Here is a 14,788-nt window from a genome sequence, read left to right as displayed (position 1 = left end):
GTTGGTACACTTTGTCTTAAGTTGAGCTGTGTGACTGACTACTGATCTTGAAATCACTATTATCAAACTAAGAAAAAACAAGCGTGGGAGGGGAAAACATGTGAAGAAGAGGACATCAAATGCAATTAAGGCAGCTTCAAAAAATTTGATTGTTAAAGTACCCAATGTGTGTTGAACCTTTTTTATTATTACGTAGTACTATTTATGATGTAAATTGAGGTAAAACTTTGATAGCTTGAATTATAGAATACGAGTATTATTTTTCTATAACAAAGAGATGAAAGTAGATATTCTATAGAGACGTATATATGAGTCATGTTTTAAAATAAATTAACGTCATTACTAAAACCAATTAATACAAATTTGTTTGAAGTTATCTGTTCCATATATATGCGTTGGCGCTTGTTCACTAAGAAACAAAAATAGATCAAAATAATGTAAATAGCTTGATTTTGAATATATATATACTACGACTTGTAATTATTATCAGGAAAAAAAGAAAGAAGTGATTAATTACGTTATGCGTGGAAAAGAAAAGGCGAGGTAATTAATAACTGTCACCACTAGTTTTCCAAATGAGAAGCCTCTTTAGTAGATTTGACTAAAAGACAGATCCGAAAGAGATGATTATGGAAATCGCAAACATCCCAGCTAGCGTATTACTATCTGAAAGTGAATTTTGTAAATGTTGCAGATCGATATGGTGTTTTGGTGCTTCAATTTACTAGGTTTCTTGTTTCTGCCCAACCCCTTCAACATATACTACTCTCCTTAAAACTCAAAGATAATGTCCAAAGTTTTTCAGTCTTAGTTCGACAGTTTCATAATCGCTGTTTTGAACCTCGGATCATGCATTTCACAGGTACGTGTCTTTTCTGAATATGATTTGGTTTCCCATGGTACATGTGTTGACTGTGCATCACGGACCCAGAATTTTCACTAAACAACAATAACATATATATCCGGTGTAAGTAGGTGGAATGTCTGAGTATATACATACCTTACCCTTACCTTATTTGAGGTAGAGAGGTTATTTCCTTTAAACTCTCGGCTCAAGAAAATTTTTTTTCAAAATATGTGAATAAATTAAAGAAGCTATGGTAAAAATATTAAAGAAAAGAAAAGTATTGACAGCAAGATTGTACGATAATCAAAGCAAAATAAACAGCAGTAGTAATAAAATTGAAGAATAAGATAATAGAGTAATAGAATAATAATGATAATAAATACTGTTAAGGAGAAGAGGGAGCATATAAGGTTAGAACCATGTTTTCCCACAGAAAAGAGAGAAATCGCTCGACTACTTACAATCATTTTCCCCTAATCCTCGACCTCTATGCTCTCCTATCTAGGCTCATGTCCTTGGTGAACTGAAGATGTGTCATGTCCTTTCTAATCATCTCTCCCCACTCCAGTTCTTTTTCGTACTACCTCTACCTCTCCTTAGACGTATCGATGTCAACCTTTCGCACCTCCTCATTGGGCATTTGTGTTCCTCCTCTTCACATGTCTGAATCATCGCAGACTTGTTTCCCTCATCTTGTCCATTATGGAGACCACTCCCACCTTGCACCGTATATTTTCGTTCCTAATCTTATCTCTCCTAGTATGCATACACATCTATCTAAGTATCCTCATTTTTGCTACTTTCATCTTCTAACTGTGTGAGTTCTTGACTGACTGACACTCTGCCCCATGCAACATAGTTGGTATAATATCCGCTCTAGAACTTACCTTTAAGTCTTGCCGGCACATTCTTATCACATAGGACACCAGATACGAGTCTCAATTTCATCCATCCTGGATTATTAACGCAAGACACTTGAAGCTCCCTCTCTTGGGGATGAATTGTGTATCAATCCTTACTTTCTCATCCGTCTCATGTGTTATGTCATTGAACTTGCACTACAAGTACTCTGTTTAGTCCTGCTCAACCTGAAACCTTTAGACACTAGGGTCTATCTCCAAACCAGTCTAGAATTAATTCCGCCGGGTGTCTCGTCAATCAATACTATGTCATCTGCAAATAACATACACCATGGTACCTCACCTTGAATATGTTGTGTCAATTCATCCATTACCATGACATATAAAAAACGGGCTAAGAGTTGATCCCTAATGCAACCCCATTAAGAGTGGGAAGTGTTCTTTTACTGTTCTTACTCGGGTCTTGGCTTCACTAAGTAGATTCAAAATATAAAGTAGTAAAACATTAAGAAACTAAAAAAAATTCAACATCTACTCAATTTTGAATCCCTTTTGTCCCCTAGCTTCACCCACGCACAGGTATACAAACAGCTCTCATATATTGGCTCGTCAGTTTGTCACCTTGTTTTTTCTTCAACCATAGTTAAGCTGGCTGGTTTCCTCTCTAGGAGAAGCAGCTGGTGGCACTGGATTCGGGAGTTGGGGAGATTGCGTAACTATAGATTGTTCTGCTTGGAATAGCGTGGAGATTATTATGACTATATATTTTCATGAAGCCAGTAGAGTTACAAAGGTTAGTTACTGCAATATAAACATGATTTTGATTTACAATTTAGATAGAAAGATAAAATTCCATAGAACGTTTGTGATACCAGCAATGTTATATAGAGATTAAGCTTCTAGGGCTTGACATATCCATGTTGCAGAGTTGGATAGTTAAGATTGATATGCAAACAATTCACTTCGAATATCAGTCAGTAATTATAACTCTGGAATATTGGTTTAGAAAATGAACAATGTAGATCCTAAAATAACATGGAGAATATTTGTTTCGAAGTCAGTGATTTCATAGAATCCATGTATATTGTTAGCAAAGAATATAGCACAGCAGAAGTACGATAGAATTAAAATTTTATCGTAATTGATACTCCATTTGATAAGCTTACATTAGGTACGGTACATGACAAGAGTAAAAGTTTGTGTGAAAACGTAGGAGATTCAGAATATCCATAGTTAGAGAAATCCTTAATTTGTCCTAAATACAAAACAAGCCCAAACCGAGCAAATTAAAATAGATATTAATTAATTAATTCCAACTAGTTAAATCAAAGCTGTTAAAATTGTTTGCCTAAAGAGCAGACTTGTGAGTTAGAAGTGGAACAACCGGTAGCTTTGCTTTAGCACAAGCTCTAACTCTAAAATTCTCAGGAAAAGCGCAAGTCAGATCAGCCACTATTACAGTTGCAGAAAAAACCCAAAAAACAAGATAACACCATCTCAAGAAGAGGAAACTTTATCCACTAAATTTAATATCAATAAGAAATAACAAAGGTACAAAATTTACATACACAGTTACACGACATTTTGATACGGAATTGAAGCATAGAACCCACAAGCACTTAAGCCATTTCATGGCAAAAATGCTCATATTATATTCCTCATGACGCGGAAAAGACCCAAGAAACATTAAATTGAAAGACCAAAACAAAAAATGAGTGAAAAACTAACACAGCTTAATTTGAACTAAATTATTAAAGAATAGGAAAACAAATCTAAGATTGGGAAAATTTTGCAAAATTGGAACTTGTATCTGGAAATGCAGGACAAATGAAATGGTGGTTACCATGAAACCACATACAACAGAACTTCCTTGTATCTCGAAATTCCCCTAAACTTCAGCCATTCAGGTCATTTCCCCAGGATTAGAAATCACTTTTGGCAGCTCGACTAGTCGAAAGAATTTTACAAGCAATAAACACTGAATTGTTACCGTCTTTAGTGGCAACAGTAGACACAGAAAGCTGGCATGTTAAGCTCGACTGAATCCAAAAGATTCATCATCCACTATTTGAACCATTATCTCCCATCCAAACCTGCTAAAAAGATTCAGATACCCCATGAGACAAATAAAGCTTCCAGAACAAGCCAGCTCTTTCAGAGGATCCTCCAACAAGAAATTGGAGGCAAGCCCTACTTAGTTAGCTGCTCCAACCACCCAAACATTTCTTGTTCTTTTATTCAGGAGAGGACCTTACTTTTACCAAGTAACATCATGTTTATTTATTTCGTTCTTCTGTTGTTTTCTATTTTATTGCATTCGAGATAAAATGTGATCTGATAACCATTAATTTTGGTTGTCACAACCAGAACATAGTCAACAAAACTATACACCCTAGGCTTCCTCTGCCCTTGAAGCAGATTAACAAGTAATAGAACTAAGCTCCCAGGTGTGACATGACAAGGCGACAAATAGAATACTTCCCTCTATGCATAGAGGGAGAAATTTTAAGGAGCCATAAAAAAATCAATGGCTAGATGAAGCCATCTGCAGCAAGAAGTCTATGCTTTAGCCTTTTGAACTAGAACATGTAATCCTAGAAGATGGTTTAATGAGTCCCTGACAAACCAGTGCATACCTTGCTGTGTGAAAACAGAAATTGGTCAACATTAACAAAAGCCAGTTTGACACAAGGAATATTTAGTTTACTATTAGAACTGCAAACTTAGCAAAATCTTACCTCATAATCTGGAGCCAGTTCTTAAACTACTGGGTATTTGTTCCAGTTTCATCTTATCAATTTGCTATCCTAATGCCTCATATTATCGTGGAAGTGGAAAAGTAAATCAAGTTTCATACTTTCATATTCTTTTATGACGAAATTTCTATAGTTTAACACAATTTCTCAGAAACTTCCTCTCTGCTAGTTTCTGTTGTTTAAAGATAAAGTTCTCCATGACATGCTCTACTCTATTATGATTTGTTAAGTACATTCCACTTCACTTCAGCAAACAAAGATTATTCTGTGTGATATTGATTCAACTCGCACTTTTCTTAGTTCAGAATAACACAGTAACTATATCCTGTTTTATATATATAAAAGAAATCCTACCTGTATATAGGGAACCATTCCCATTCACAGATAGTGGTACAGGCCTCCTCTCTTGACCCAAAGACAAAATCTCCTGCATTCTTTCTGGCCAAACAGAGTTCAGTCTCCTAGCAAAATCCTCAACCTCCCTGTGATAGAGAAATTCAAAATCAAGTATCTACAGTACATGACATATCTAATCGTATGACAAGTTAAGAGGTGCTTGCCCTAAAAAAGCCACAGCAGCCCATGCTGGCATGAAGGGTTTGATTGCCACTGGGGGAGGGGGAAATAACTGGATGGTCCCTGTGTGATGAATCAATATATAAAACTATGTTCAATTTTCCCTGCATCTGTGATGACGTGAAAAACATTTTCTTCTTATATTTGTATGTACATTTGTTCTCTCTTTTTTTCCTTGATAAGAGAGTAGATTTTTTTTTTTTGTCATCCCTTATTTCAGTCTATGAAATAAGATATATTGGTAGAAATGATTTTACTTGAAACTTTTTTTTTTTTTGTTAAAATGTAAGGTAAGATGAGCTCCCAGAAATAGAAACAATACCCTCTGCGGTTACAGAATTCATATGGAACTTCTACTTCTTGCACAAATTAAAAGTAGCAATCATCATTAAATATTTGGAGATTCTATCAACACAAGATCCAACGAGGATAAAATGACAATTCTATATTGATTCAAATTTATCCATTAACTCCAATCTGTAATCAGATTCCAGCTAGAAACATGCTAGCACTATAATGTCTTTTCCATTGCTATCTGCTGATTATAGCTGTAGGGTTACTCTGTTTAAACTTTATAAGAGCTAAATACAACACTAAAATGCTAAATCCAACTTTGCACAAAGTCTAGAAAAGAAGAAAAAGGGTATGAAGCTTAGGTAAGAAATGAATGTCAGATGAGGAAAAAGACTAAGTAATAAAAATAGGTAAGAAGTTTCTGTCTATTTCACTTTTTCTCAGGTTTTTTTTTTTCAAATGAAGACTAGCCAAAAAATCGATTTTGCTTCTGGAGGTACTAGATTCAAAGTTACGATCCAGAATTTTGACAAGGGAAGCTATATCGCAAGCTAAAACTCTCAAATATGCATGGATATGCATTAACAATTAATGAATGATTAAAGTATGGTTCTTAACACTTGCATGCAGGCTCCTAGGGCTTCAGTCTAGTGGCAAGAGTGCAATGCATGATGTGTGGGTTAGGCACACATCGCGGCTTCAAATCCTGCCGCAAACAAATGCCGCAGGCAAAAGACTGTTAGTTAAGCAGAGAAGAGTAGAGGGGCGGGCCCATCATACATCGAGCTTTGAACCGTGCACCACCGGTCTCGGGGATTTCTCGGTTATCAAGGACAAAAAAAGGGTAGCCCGGTGCACTAAGCTCCCCCTATGCGCGGGGTCCGGGAAAGGGTCGGACCACACTTGCATGCAGTCTCGGCAGAAGCCAATGCAACGAGGTTCCCCTTGAATAGCACGATCCTGGAGAACAGGAGGAGGAAAAGAAAAGAACTGCTTTTCAGGAGTAAAAAGATTGTATCAACACACAGGGTAACTAATTACCCAAAAAAGAAAGCCTTTCACCAAGGAAATAATAGTAGCTCAATACAACCACTCCGAAAGAACTTTTTATGACGGTGGTATCTGTGCCAGCTTGGGCACACCTCGTTATTTCACCGGATACATACTACCTCCCACAAGCACAAGTACCGTGTAACTCTACCCACCTAGGCTTAGCAGATGGGAAGAAATAACCTAATGTTTTGTCTCGGTTGGGATTTGAACCTTGGAATCCAAAGTTTTCACCCACTTCGTTGACCACCAGGCCACAACCTTGGGTGCCTCTCACGAAGAACACAATCCATTCAATAAGTTGTAAGTAACTACAATCACCTCATATAGTCTTTTACACATATCCAACTACAGAGACAATAATATAACTTGATCAGTGGAAGACAACAACCTAAGTAGATAATCAAACCTGTCAATTTCTTCCTTCATTACAGGATCTAATTCATCGTCAATATCGCCTTCATCAAATGCAGGGTCTTGCAGATCAGAAGGTTTACTTGGAGAAGGAACACCACCATTCAGGCAGCTAGATGCAGGAAAGCTAGATTCCTGCATACCAACAGCACCAGTCAAGCCAACAAATGTCAAAGTGAAAAAAGCAAAGACACTTAGAAGCAACTCTGTGTGCCCCCCCCCCCCCCCCAAACAAGACAAAATGAAAACGAAAAAACAAAGAAGAGAAAATCCCATAGCTCAACAGGGTGCTAACCTGATTATGGTTACCAGTTTCATTATTTGTTGAGGAATTCTTAGCTTGTTCTTTTCTCCTCCTATTTTTCTTTTTACTCTTTGTTGTTCTTACACCCTTAGAATCTGCAAAATAGACCACCAAACTCAAAATTGTAAGTATGATAATCAAACTCAAAGAATAACCCAAAAGAGGCTATAAAAGTTACACTATACCATCAGAAGGTTGAGTCACCATAGAAATTATGGATCTGATTATAGAGCAGCAAATAATACGCAAAAAATATAACTTAATAAGACTGATCGATAGTCATGGTAGATTCCACATTATTTTCTTAACCTTTCCAGAATAAGCATCACAAACCACAATATAAAACCTGAGACATAATGATCTGAAGATAAGAGTTATATATATGTATATGTTTTATACACACACACATATAATGGGGTCAGGTCAGGCAGCAAGAATGCAACTTCACCAAAACATAATTCTGGGTAATATGCAGATAATAGGCATGCAAAACAGTTCAATTATTTTAGTAATGCAACATGCAGAAAGCAGAGCAACCCTACAGTGAAAATATAGGGTGTTAACTAAGTCTTAATCTTACCTTCATCTTCCCCATTTATGAACGAAAGAAGATCATCAACTGATCGGTCATCCACATGCTGCTCTTCTTCTACCTCAACATTCTGGAAATACATAAAGAGGAAAGGAAATAAAGCAAAATCAGAGTGCATACACAAAAATTCATCAAGTAGCATCAATCAACCACGGCCAAGATACAAGCACAAGAGCCAGATCTTAAAGTACCTTTAATTTCTCTCTTTCTTTTAATTCTTTCCTTTTCCTTGCATAAAGTCGATTGAGAAGGCGTATGCGTGGATCATCGGTCATATTTCTCAAAGGTTCCAACTTCTCCTCCTAATGATAAACCATTTCCAAGTGAGAAACACCAACAATATGGAGAGAGAGGGCTACAAATATTTTCTGTCAGAATAAGGACCTCTGTTAGATCATCAGGTAAATGAAAAGTTTCACGTATTTCCTCGGGAGTTTTGCCTTCAATCATCCGAGCAAGTGCACGACTTGTAAGGTCAACCAGAGGCCTCAGTTGAAGGCTGTCAGCAGCAGATGTCAGCTCACATAACTTCTTGGTGTCTAACCGGATGAACTTTTCATCAAAAGTCTTGCGCTCCTACATAAAAGACATCCATTACACTCAAATTTTAAAAATTAAAAAAATTAAAAAATGTCACATAAACCATGCACATGACACAGGCAAACCGAAAATCCTTCACTTTCTGGGAGGCACTGCACTGTTGCAACAAGGAAACAGAGAACCGACCTTATTAGAACGGCCAGGAACTTGATGAAACCGACAATAATCCAGTATTAAGCCCAGAATAGCTGTATTGACTCGTTGAGGAAGTGATATTGCACAATTTTTCGAGGATCCTGTGCCAGTTTGAAGTACTTCTCTGCATATCATTGGGCAAAACATGGCAACCTCTTCCTCTACTTGTTGGATCGATCCATCAGCAGTTTGGAGCCAAATGTAGGACTTCATCTTAACCAATGAACCACAAAGTAATTACAAAAGCGGATAATGCAAAATAGCGACAGCTTTGAATAGTGTAATATAGAAAGCAACAGAAATGCAATAAGGATCTACTGCCCACACCTTGGACTTTAAAAAAAGGTTAAAACATATTATATTCCCATAAAAAAAGGATTTTAGCCATTCCACAGTCGTTCAACGTACATTCAATACTCAAAGAAATAGCAGTGTTTTTCAATGAGAAAATGGATGATCCACCTACGCATTTCATGCAAGCAAACAAGAACGGTCAGACCCTAACAAAAAGAAGAAAAAAAAGCTTCAAGGAAATAGGCTGATTACATACCTCTGGTTTGACGACCGCCATACGGCCTTCTAACATGAGGAGATCGAACTGGCAAGATTATTTATGGGCCTTTGCAATAAGCAACCTTAAAAGTGCTGATGAAATGGAAATAGGCTAAGCTTTCTTCTCTTCAAAAGAAAGTTGTCAGACACAGACCGCAAACCCTTCACAAAGTAACCCTCTCCAAATTCCAACAAGACAAAATGCATCTTCAACAGGATGATTTCATCAGTTTGGAAGCTCTGTACAAAGATGAGAACAGCAAGTTGACCAAGATTACATACTTTAGCAATCAATGAAGTTTTCCCAACATGAACATACATGACATAAGTACACACACACCCAACAGATTAATAAGAACTCAGAAGGAAAGCAGCAGTTGAACAAGAGTGACAAAAAATAATGGAAAATCACTTTGATCACTCTTTTGTGTATCTTCAAAACATTCAAATAATGAAGAGAATTAGGGATATGAAATTTAGAACATAGATGACTTCTTTCATATGGAAACTTACTCAGCTCGTTAGAAGCTAATTATACCAGGAATTTCTTTAAACGTTCCACATGCACATATAATATGTTAGCCCATTTCAGTTTCTTCACATCCCCTCCTCTCAGAGTTTAAAAACAAAGCCGTCGACTATCAATTGCTTCTCATTCTGTCCTCCTAATACAACCACAAGGAAATTCCAGATACTTTGCACGTTTTCCCATTGCCCAATCCACCTATGTGCCATTGGAGCATAGATAACCGAAAGGAATTTTGGGACACTTGAATACGCAAAGCTCGCACACATTCTCACATCAGTGTGATCTCTGAGTATATTCATGCCATGAATTTGACCATGCCATATCTCATAACCCAGAAGAAACCTTAATCATATGTTAAGTTCTTTTATACAGTAAGGGACTTCACAAAGAAGTATTCCAGCAGCTAGCAAGGGCCATTTTCAGATGAAGGGTAAAAACATTTGTTTTTTCTGTAATGCATGTTCTTTAGGGTGTCTAGGGGTCGTGGGAAGCATGCAAGTATGTTTTTTGTTTTTTATTTTGATGTCTAGTAGTAGTAGTTGTTGTTGTTTTTTATATTGATTGACAACGATGGTGTCATCTTGTGCATACCTCGACGATTCCAACAGGGGGCATGCAAATGTACGCGCACGCGTGTGTGTATATATAAACATATGTATATGTTTGGAGCGGTGATGTCGTTTTTCATGCACGAATAGAACGATCTAAAGGGGTTGTGCAACCTAGAGAGATGGCCATATCTTTTTGATGAATGTGGTATCGAGGTTCGGCTTCTTTGGAGAAGAGGTCAATCTTAGGGGAGACCATTCGAATGGTTGAATTGATGACTTCGCTTCGATCTCTTCGATTGAACCTAAAGGAAACTTCAATCATTCAACTTTAGCTTCTAGAGGAGGAATCATGTCACTTGGAATTTCGGAAAGTGAATCCTCTCTTTCCGATCCTGGCCTTGGTAAAACTTGTCTTTGATTGGGATTTCAATTGAAAAGATGTTAGGCCGCTTCCTCATGTGCCTAAGAAGCAGAGACAATCTAGATTGAAATATATATGTATGTATGTTTGACAAGCGGCAATAAGTTGTCTTAGGCAACAAGTTATAACGAGTGAAACTGCTAGACCAAATACAGAAGCCTCTGAAAGACTTCAAATGGGATCAATTGCATAGTTATCAAAGAGAGAAGGGACAGGAAGAGACTTTAAAAGGGTTTTGTAACTTCCGGTTTTCTTCTTTTTATTTGTATTTTCTAGAATAAAAGATACACATACTTGTTCATACCAATGCAAAGAGGATCAAACTAAAGGAACAAAATTGAAGTTTCAAGGGAGTAAACAACTAAACCAACTGGGACTTTCTTTTTTTTGCTTTTCCAAAAAAAAAAAAAGAAAAATTAAACCAACTAGGACTATTAGATAACTAATAATTGAGCATCTGAAGTGGATGAATTCTCCTGCCATCATATCCTTCGGCAGCTAATGGATGAATAGGATTCACATTCTATTCAAGAATTTCCTTTGACATTCTACATATCTCGTAATCGTACACAAACTACATAAAGGCCAATACTAAAACCTCAATCATGTATTCGAGAATTCAAATGCTGGCAACATCATCCACCTAGCAGTCATTTCTAAATCCTATCGGGTAAGACCAATCAACCAATAAATTCCCAACCCAATTACCACCCCTTACATCTGCCCTGTAACAGACCACTAACAACTACTAAAACCCATCAATGGCAAACTAGTTGAGGTCGGCTATATGAATCCTCAATATCCTTCCCATATGCCTAAGCCTTGGTGGGTAGAGTTAGCAGTACCTATACTTGTGCGAGGTAGCAGATACCCTGTGGAATAGTCGGGTGCACTCAAGCTGGCCTGGATACTACCATCATTAATCAATCTCTCTTTAGCTCCATTGGACCCGGTTCTTTCCAGAATAAGCGGGAAATATTAAGATGATAATAAAGTATCCCTAGAAAATAAAGCACGAAATAGAAATGGGTTGTAACCTTCAAATTAGTCCCAAGGAATGAGCCATCTTTAACCATAAAGGTAACCAATTAAGGGAAATGGGTAGTCATTTAATTAACAAATTACAATTGGAAAAAAAAAAAACAATAAGAATCCAAGATTTGAGCTTATAACAAGTGCTTATCAGCTAATAACTTGGGAAATTGAGCCATAAAACGAAATTAGTAAATTAACAGATGCGCATACCTGACATAATATAATTGCGTCACAGAATGAAGCTGGTAAATACAGAGCAAATAAAAACAAGAGATAAGAAAAATGATGAAAAAAAAGGAGGGAGAGCTAGGGTTTTGCAGGTAGCAAGAAGAAAAGGGGGAAGAAAGGAAAATTTTCTTGCGTTTATCAGGCTTCCGTTATTTCCGAAATGGAAACTAAGGGATTGTGTAATTCTATATTTCTATTTCTGCTTTTTTTTTTCCTTCTGGTAATTGTGTTCTTACCCAATTCTCACGTGGATAGGGGTTAGAGCTCTTTGGCTATGGTGGCTGGGTAATTGTATTACCTAATGTTTCGAGTCAGCAATTCAATTATTTTATAGTGTAGAGGTCATGGACGCACTGATACACCATATCCAAGGAGAGCTGTCATGGTGTATGTTGTTCGCTCATAATATAGTTCTGATTGATGAGACGCGAGGTGGCGTTAATGAAAGACTGGAGGTACGGAGGCAGGCCCCGGAGTCTAAAGGTTTCAATGTCGTTTTGAGTCCTAGCGCTCCGTTCAGCCGTTAGAGGCCATGAACAGCTTCATTTTTAGTATTTTGACTTGTACGCGTGGTCGGAATTAAGTTTCAGGAAGTTCAAAGTTAATTTAGAAAGAGAATTCTCATTTCAGAAACTTAAAGTTGAAAGAATGAACTAGGATTGGATTTTGAGTAAACGACCTCGGAATCAGGATCCGAAGGTTCCAGCAGGTTCGTATGATGATTTCAGACTTGGGCGTATGCCCGGTTCGGGTTTTGGATAACCCGGAAGTGTTTTGGCGCCTATTGTGGAAGTTAGTATTTTAGAAGAAATTTCATAAGTTTGGCTTGAAGCGCATTTCAGTGTTATCGATGTCCGTTTGGGATTCCGAGACTGTGAATAGCTCCGTATGGTGATTCTGGAGTTGGGAGCGCGATCGGAAGTGAATTCGAAGGTCCGTAGGTCATTTTGGAGCCATTTGGCTAAAGATAGAAATTTGAAGGCTTTTGAGAAGTTTGACCGGAGGTTGACTTTTTGATATCGGGGTCGGAATCCGATTTCGGAAGTTGCAGTAGGTCCGTAGTGTCAAATATGACTTGCGTGCAAAATTTGAGGTCAACCGGACGTGATTTGACAGGTTTAAGCATCGAAAGTAGAAGTTGGAAGTTCTAAAGTTCATAAAGCTTGGATTGGCGGTTGATTCATGATTTTAGCGTTGTTTGATGTGATTTGAGGCCTCGAGCAAGTCCGTAATGTGTTTTGGGATTGGGTGGTATGATTGGTCGGGGTCGCGGGGGCCTCGGGTGGATTCCGGGTGGTTAACGGATCAAAAATAGAATTTGGGAAGGCTTGAGATTTGCTGCTTCTGTCATAACCGCATATGCGGTTCTTGGACCGCAGAAGCGGGACCGCAGATGCGGTCAAAAGCTCGCAGAAGCGGAAGGGGGCCAGGTCCAAGGAAACCGCAGAAGCGGTTCCGCTTAAGCGGCCCCCAGACCGCAGAAGCGGTTAGCTTCCTTTTGCCCAAAGCCGCAGAAGCGGTGAGAAGTCGCAGAAGCGGAACTTTTCCGCAGAAGCGGAAGCAGCTGGGGCAGTGAGATGTTTTAAGTTCGGGGTTGAGTTCATTTCAACCCCATTTTCCTTCCATTGGAGTCGATGGGGAGCAGCTTGGAGATGCCATTTTCGTCACTTGTCATGAGGTAAGTAATTTATGCTAGCTTTGAGTTAAATACAAGGTTTATACATGGATTTAGGCAAGGAAATTATGGGAATTTGGGGTTTTGGTGGAAAACCTAGGAATTTACATTTCTTCGAATTTGACCACGATTTTGAGTATGGAATTAGGAGAAAATCACATATTTGAGTTCCTAAGGTCATGGGTAACCTTTTTCTTCGAGAAATTTCGGAATCCGGGCACGTAGGCCCGAGGGTATTTTTGTCATTTCACTAAGCGGAGTTGGGAATCTGTATAATTTGAATTTCTAACAAGTAATTGAGAGTATTCTCATTAGTTTGTCGTTAATTGGCTAGTTTTGGAGCAATGTGCGTTGGTTCAAGCCTTCGGAAGAATGTAGAATGCCGGTTATGAGTCTGAGGTGAGTCTCCTTTCTAATCTTGTGAGGGGGAATTTACCCCATAGGTGAGTTAAATTGGTTATGTGCTCCTATTTGCGGGGGCTACGTACGCACGAGGTGACGAGAGTCCGTGCGTTGCTACTATTTGCTATTGTCCGGGTAGCTAGGACCCAAAAGCATGAATACTTGAATTAATTGTAAATTCTTGGATAGCTCAAATTGCTTGTGTCACATGGAATTTGTAAATGAATTTCCAAAGAGATTTAACCTTACTTGTAAAATTTTGTTAAAAGAGGAATTTATATATATATCGATAAACACTCCCTGATAAGTTCTTACTTGGTTGATTGAGCATGTTATATTTGGATTAATTGTGAACCCTTTGAGGGTTTGGATTGCTTAAATCACATTAAATTTATAAATGGATTTCTAAAAAGACTTAAGCTTCGCTTCCTCGGAGTATTTAAAGAAAGTTGGCCTTTCTTGGATAATTGCTCCATGTTGACTTATTGACTGAGTGTCTATCTGTGTGTGTTTATTTTGGAACGGGCCGAACGCCTCGGCAGATTAATAGATGCATCTATAGGCGCGCCGTTGACCCTCGGCAAGTGCACATTTACTTTCTGTTGGATCGGGCCGTCGCCTCGGTATGATTTTCGCATGATATCTTTTATATATTGATGCATGAGGAATCTTAAATGATGACATTGCCTTTCATGGCTTGAGATGAACTCATTAAATGAAGAAAATTAAAATCTTGAAAATCCTTTGCTAACTGTTAAAAGGTGTTTACCTGTTTTACAGCTTTGTGAATTAGAATATGTTATATGAATCCATGATTTCCCCATACATTTAATATATTATTATTGGACCGCTAGTGAGTGTCCAGGTTGACCATCTCGTCTCTACCTCTTCCAGGTTAGGCGGGATACTCACTGAGTACACGTTGATTACGTACTCATACTACACTTCTGTGCATTTTTATTGCACA

The 14,788-nt window shown here is 38.0% G+C and overlaps 1 protein-coding gene and 1 long non-coding RNA gene across 4 annotated transcripts; one reads left to right on the top strand and one right to left on the bottom strand.

Annotated features, from left to right (window-relative positions):
• On the top strand, positions 666 to 6,941 carry LOC109225836. Its single transcript, XR_002067995.1, has 3 exons — positions 666 to 862; positions 2,376 to 2,500; positions 6,857 to 6,941. It is a non-coding gene; the product is annotated as an uncharacterized LOC109225836 (long non-coding RNA).
• LOC109225835 (SKP1-like protein 21) lies at positions 3,205 to 12,043 on the bottom strand. 3 transcript variants are annotated; one of them, XR_002067994.1, is made up of 11 exons: positions 11,727 to 12,043; positions 8,979 to 9,220; positions 8,420 to 8,641; positions 8,078 to 8,269; positions 7,885 to 7,995; positions 7,682 to 7,763; positions 7,093 to 7,196; positions 6,793 to 6,932; positions 5,024 to 5,102; positions 4,818 to 4,945; positions 3,205 to 3,800 (listed from the first exon to the last, which is right to left on the bottom strand). XR_002067994.1 is itself a non-coding variant. In XM_019390616.1 (10 exons), exons 2-10 carry the CDS (start codon positions 9,012 to 9,014, stop codon positions 3,784 to 3,786), a joined length of 1,035 nt encoding a protein of 344 aa, XP_019246161.1. In that variant the 5' UTR covers positions 9,015 to 9,220; positions 11,727 to 12,040; the 3' UTR covers positions 3,205 to 3,783. The 3 variants fall into 3 exon arrangements, 2 of the variants coding, with proteins under 2 accessions (XP_019246161.1, XP_019246162.1); XM_019390616.1 differs by lacking the exon at positions 5,024 to 5,102 and having other exon boundaries at positions 3,205 to 3,803; positions 11,727 to 12,040; XM_019390617.1 differs by lacking the exon at positions 5,024 to 5,102 and having other exon boundaries at positions 11,727 to 12,038.

This window comes from Nicotiana attenuata, chromosome 5 (assembly GCF_001879085.1).
Source record: "Nicotiana attenuata strain UT chromosome 5, NIATTr2, whole genome shotgun sequence".
Lineage (NCBI taxonomy): Eukaryota > Viridiplantae > Streptophyta > Magnoliopsida > Solanales > Solanaceae > Nicotiana > Nicotiana attenuata.
Note: the sequence above shows the minus strand (reverse complement) of the source record. Positions and strands in the feature narration are given on the sequence as shown.

Coding starts and splice junctions, on each gene's coding strand:
- LOC109225835 (XM_019390616.1), bottom strand. CDS start 9,014: ATGTTAGAAGGCCGTATGGCGGTCGTCAAACCAGAG. Junction 8,270..8,419: donor TTCCTGGCCGTTCTAATAAG/GTCGGTTCTCTG, acceptor TCTTTTATGTAG/GAGCGCAAGACTTTTGATGA. Junction 3,804..4,817: donor GAATGGTTCCCTATATACAG/GTAGGATTTCTT, acceptor GAATCTTTTTAG/CAGGTTTGGATGGGAGATAA.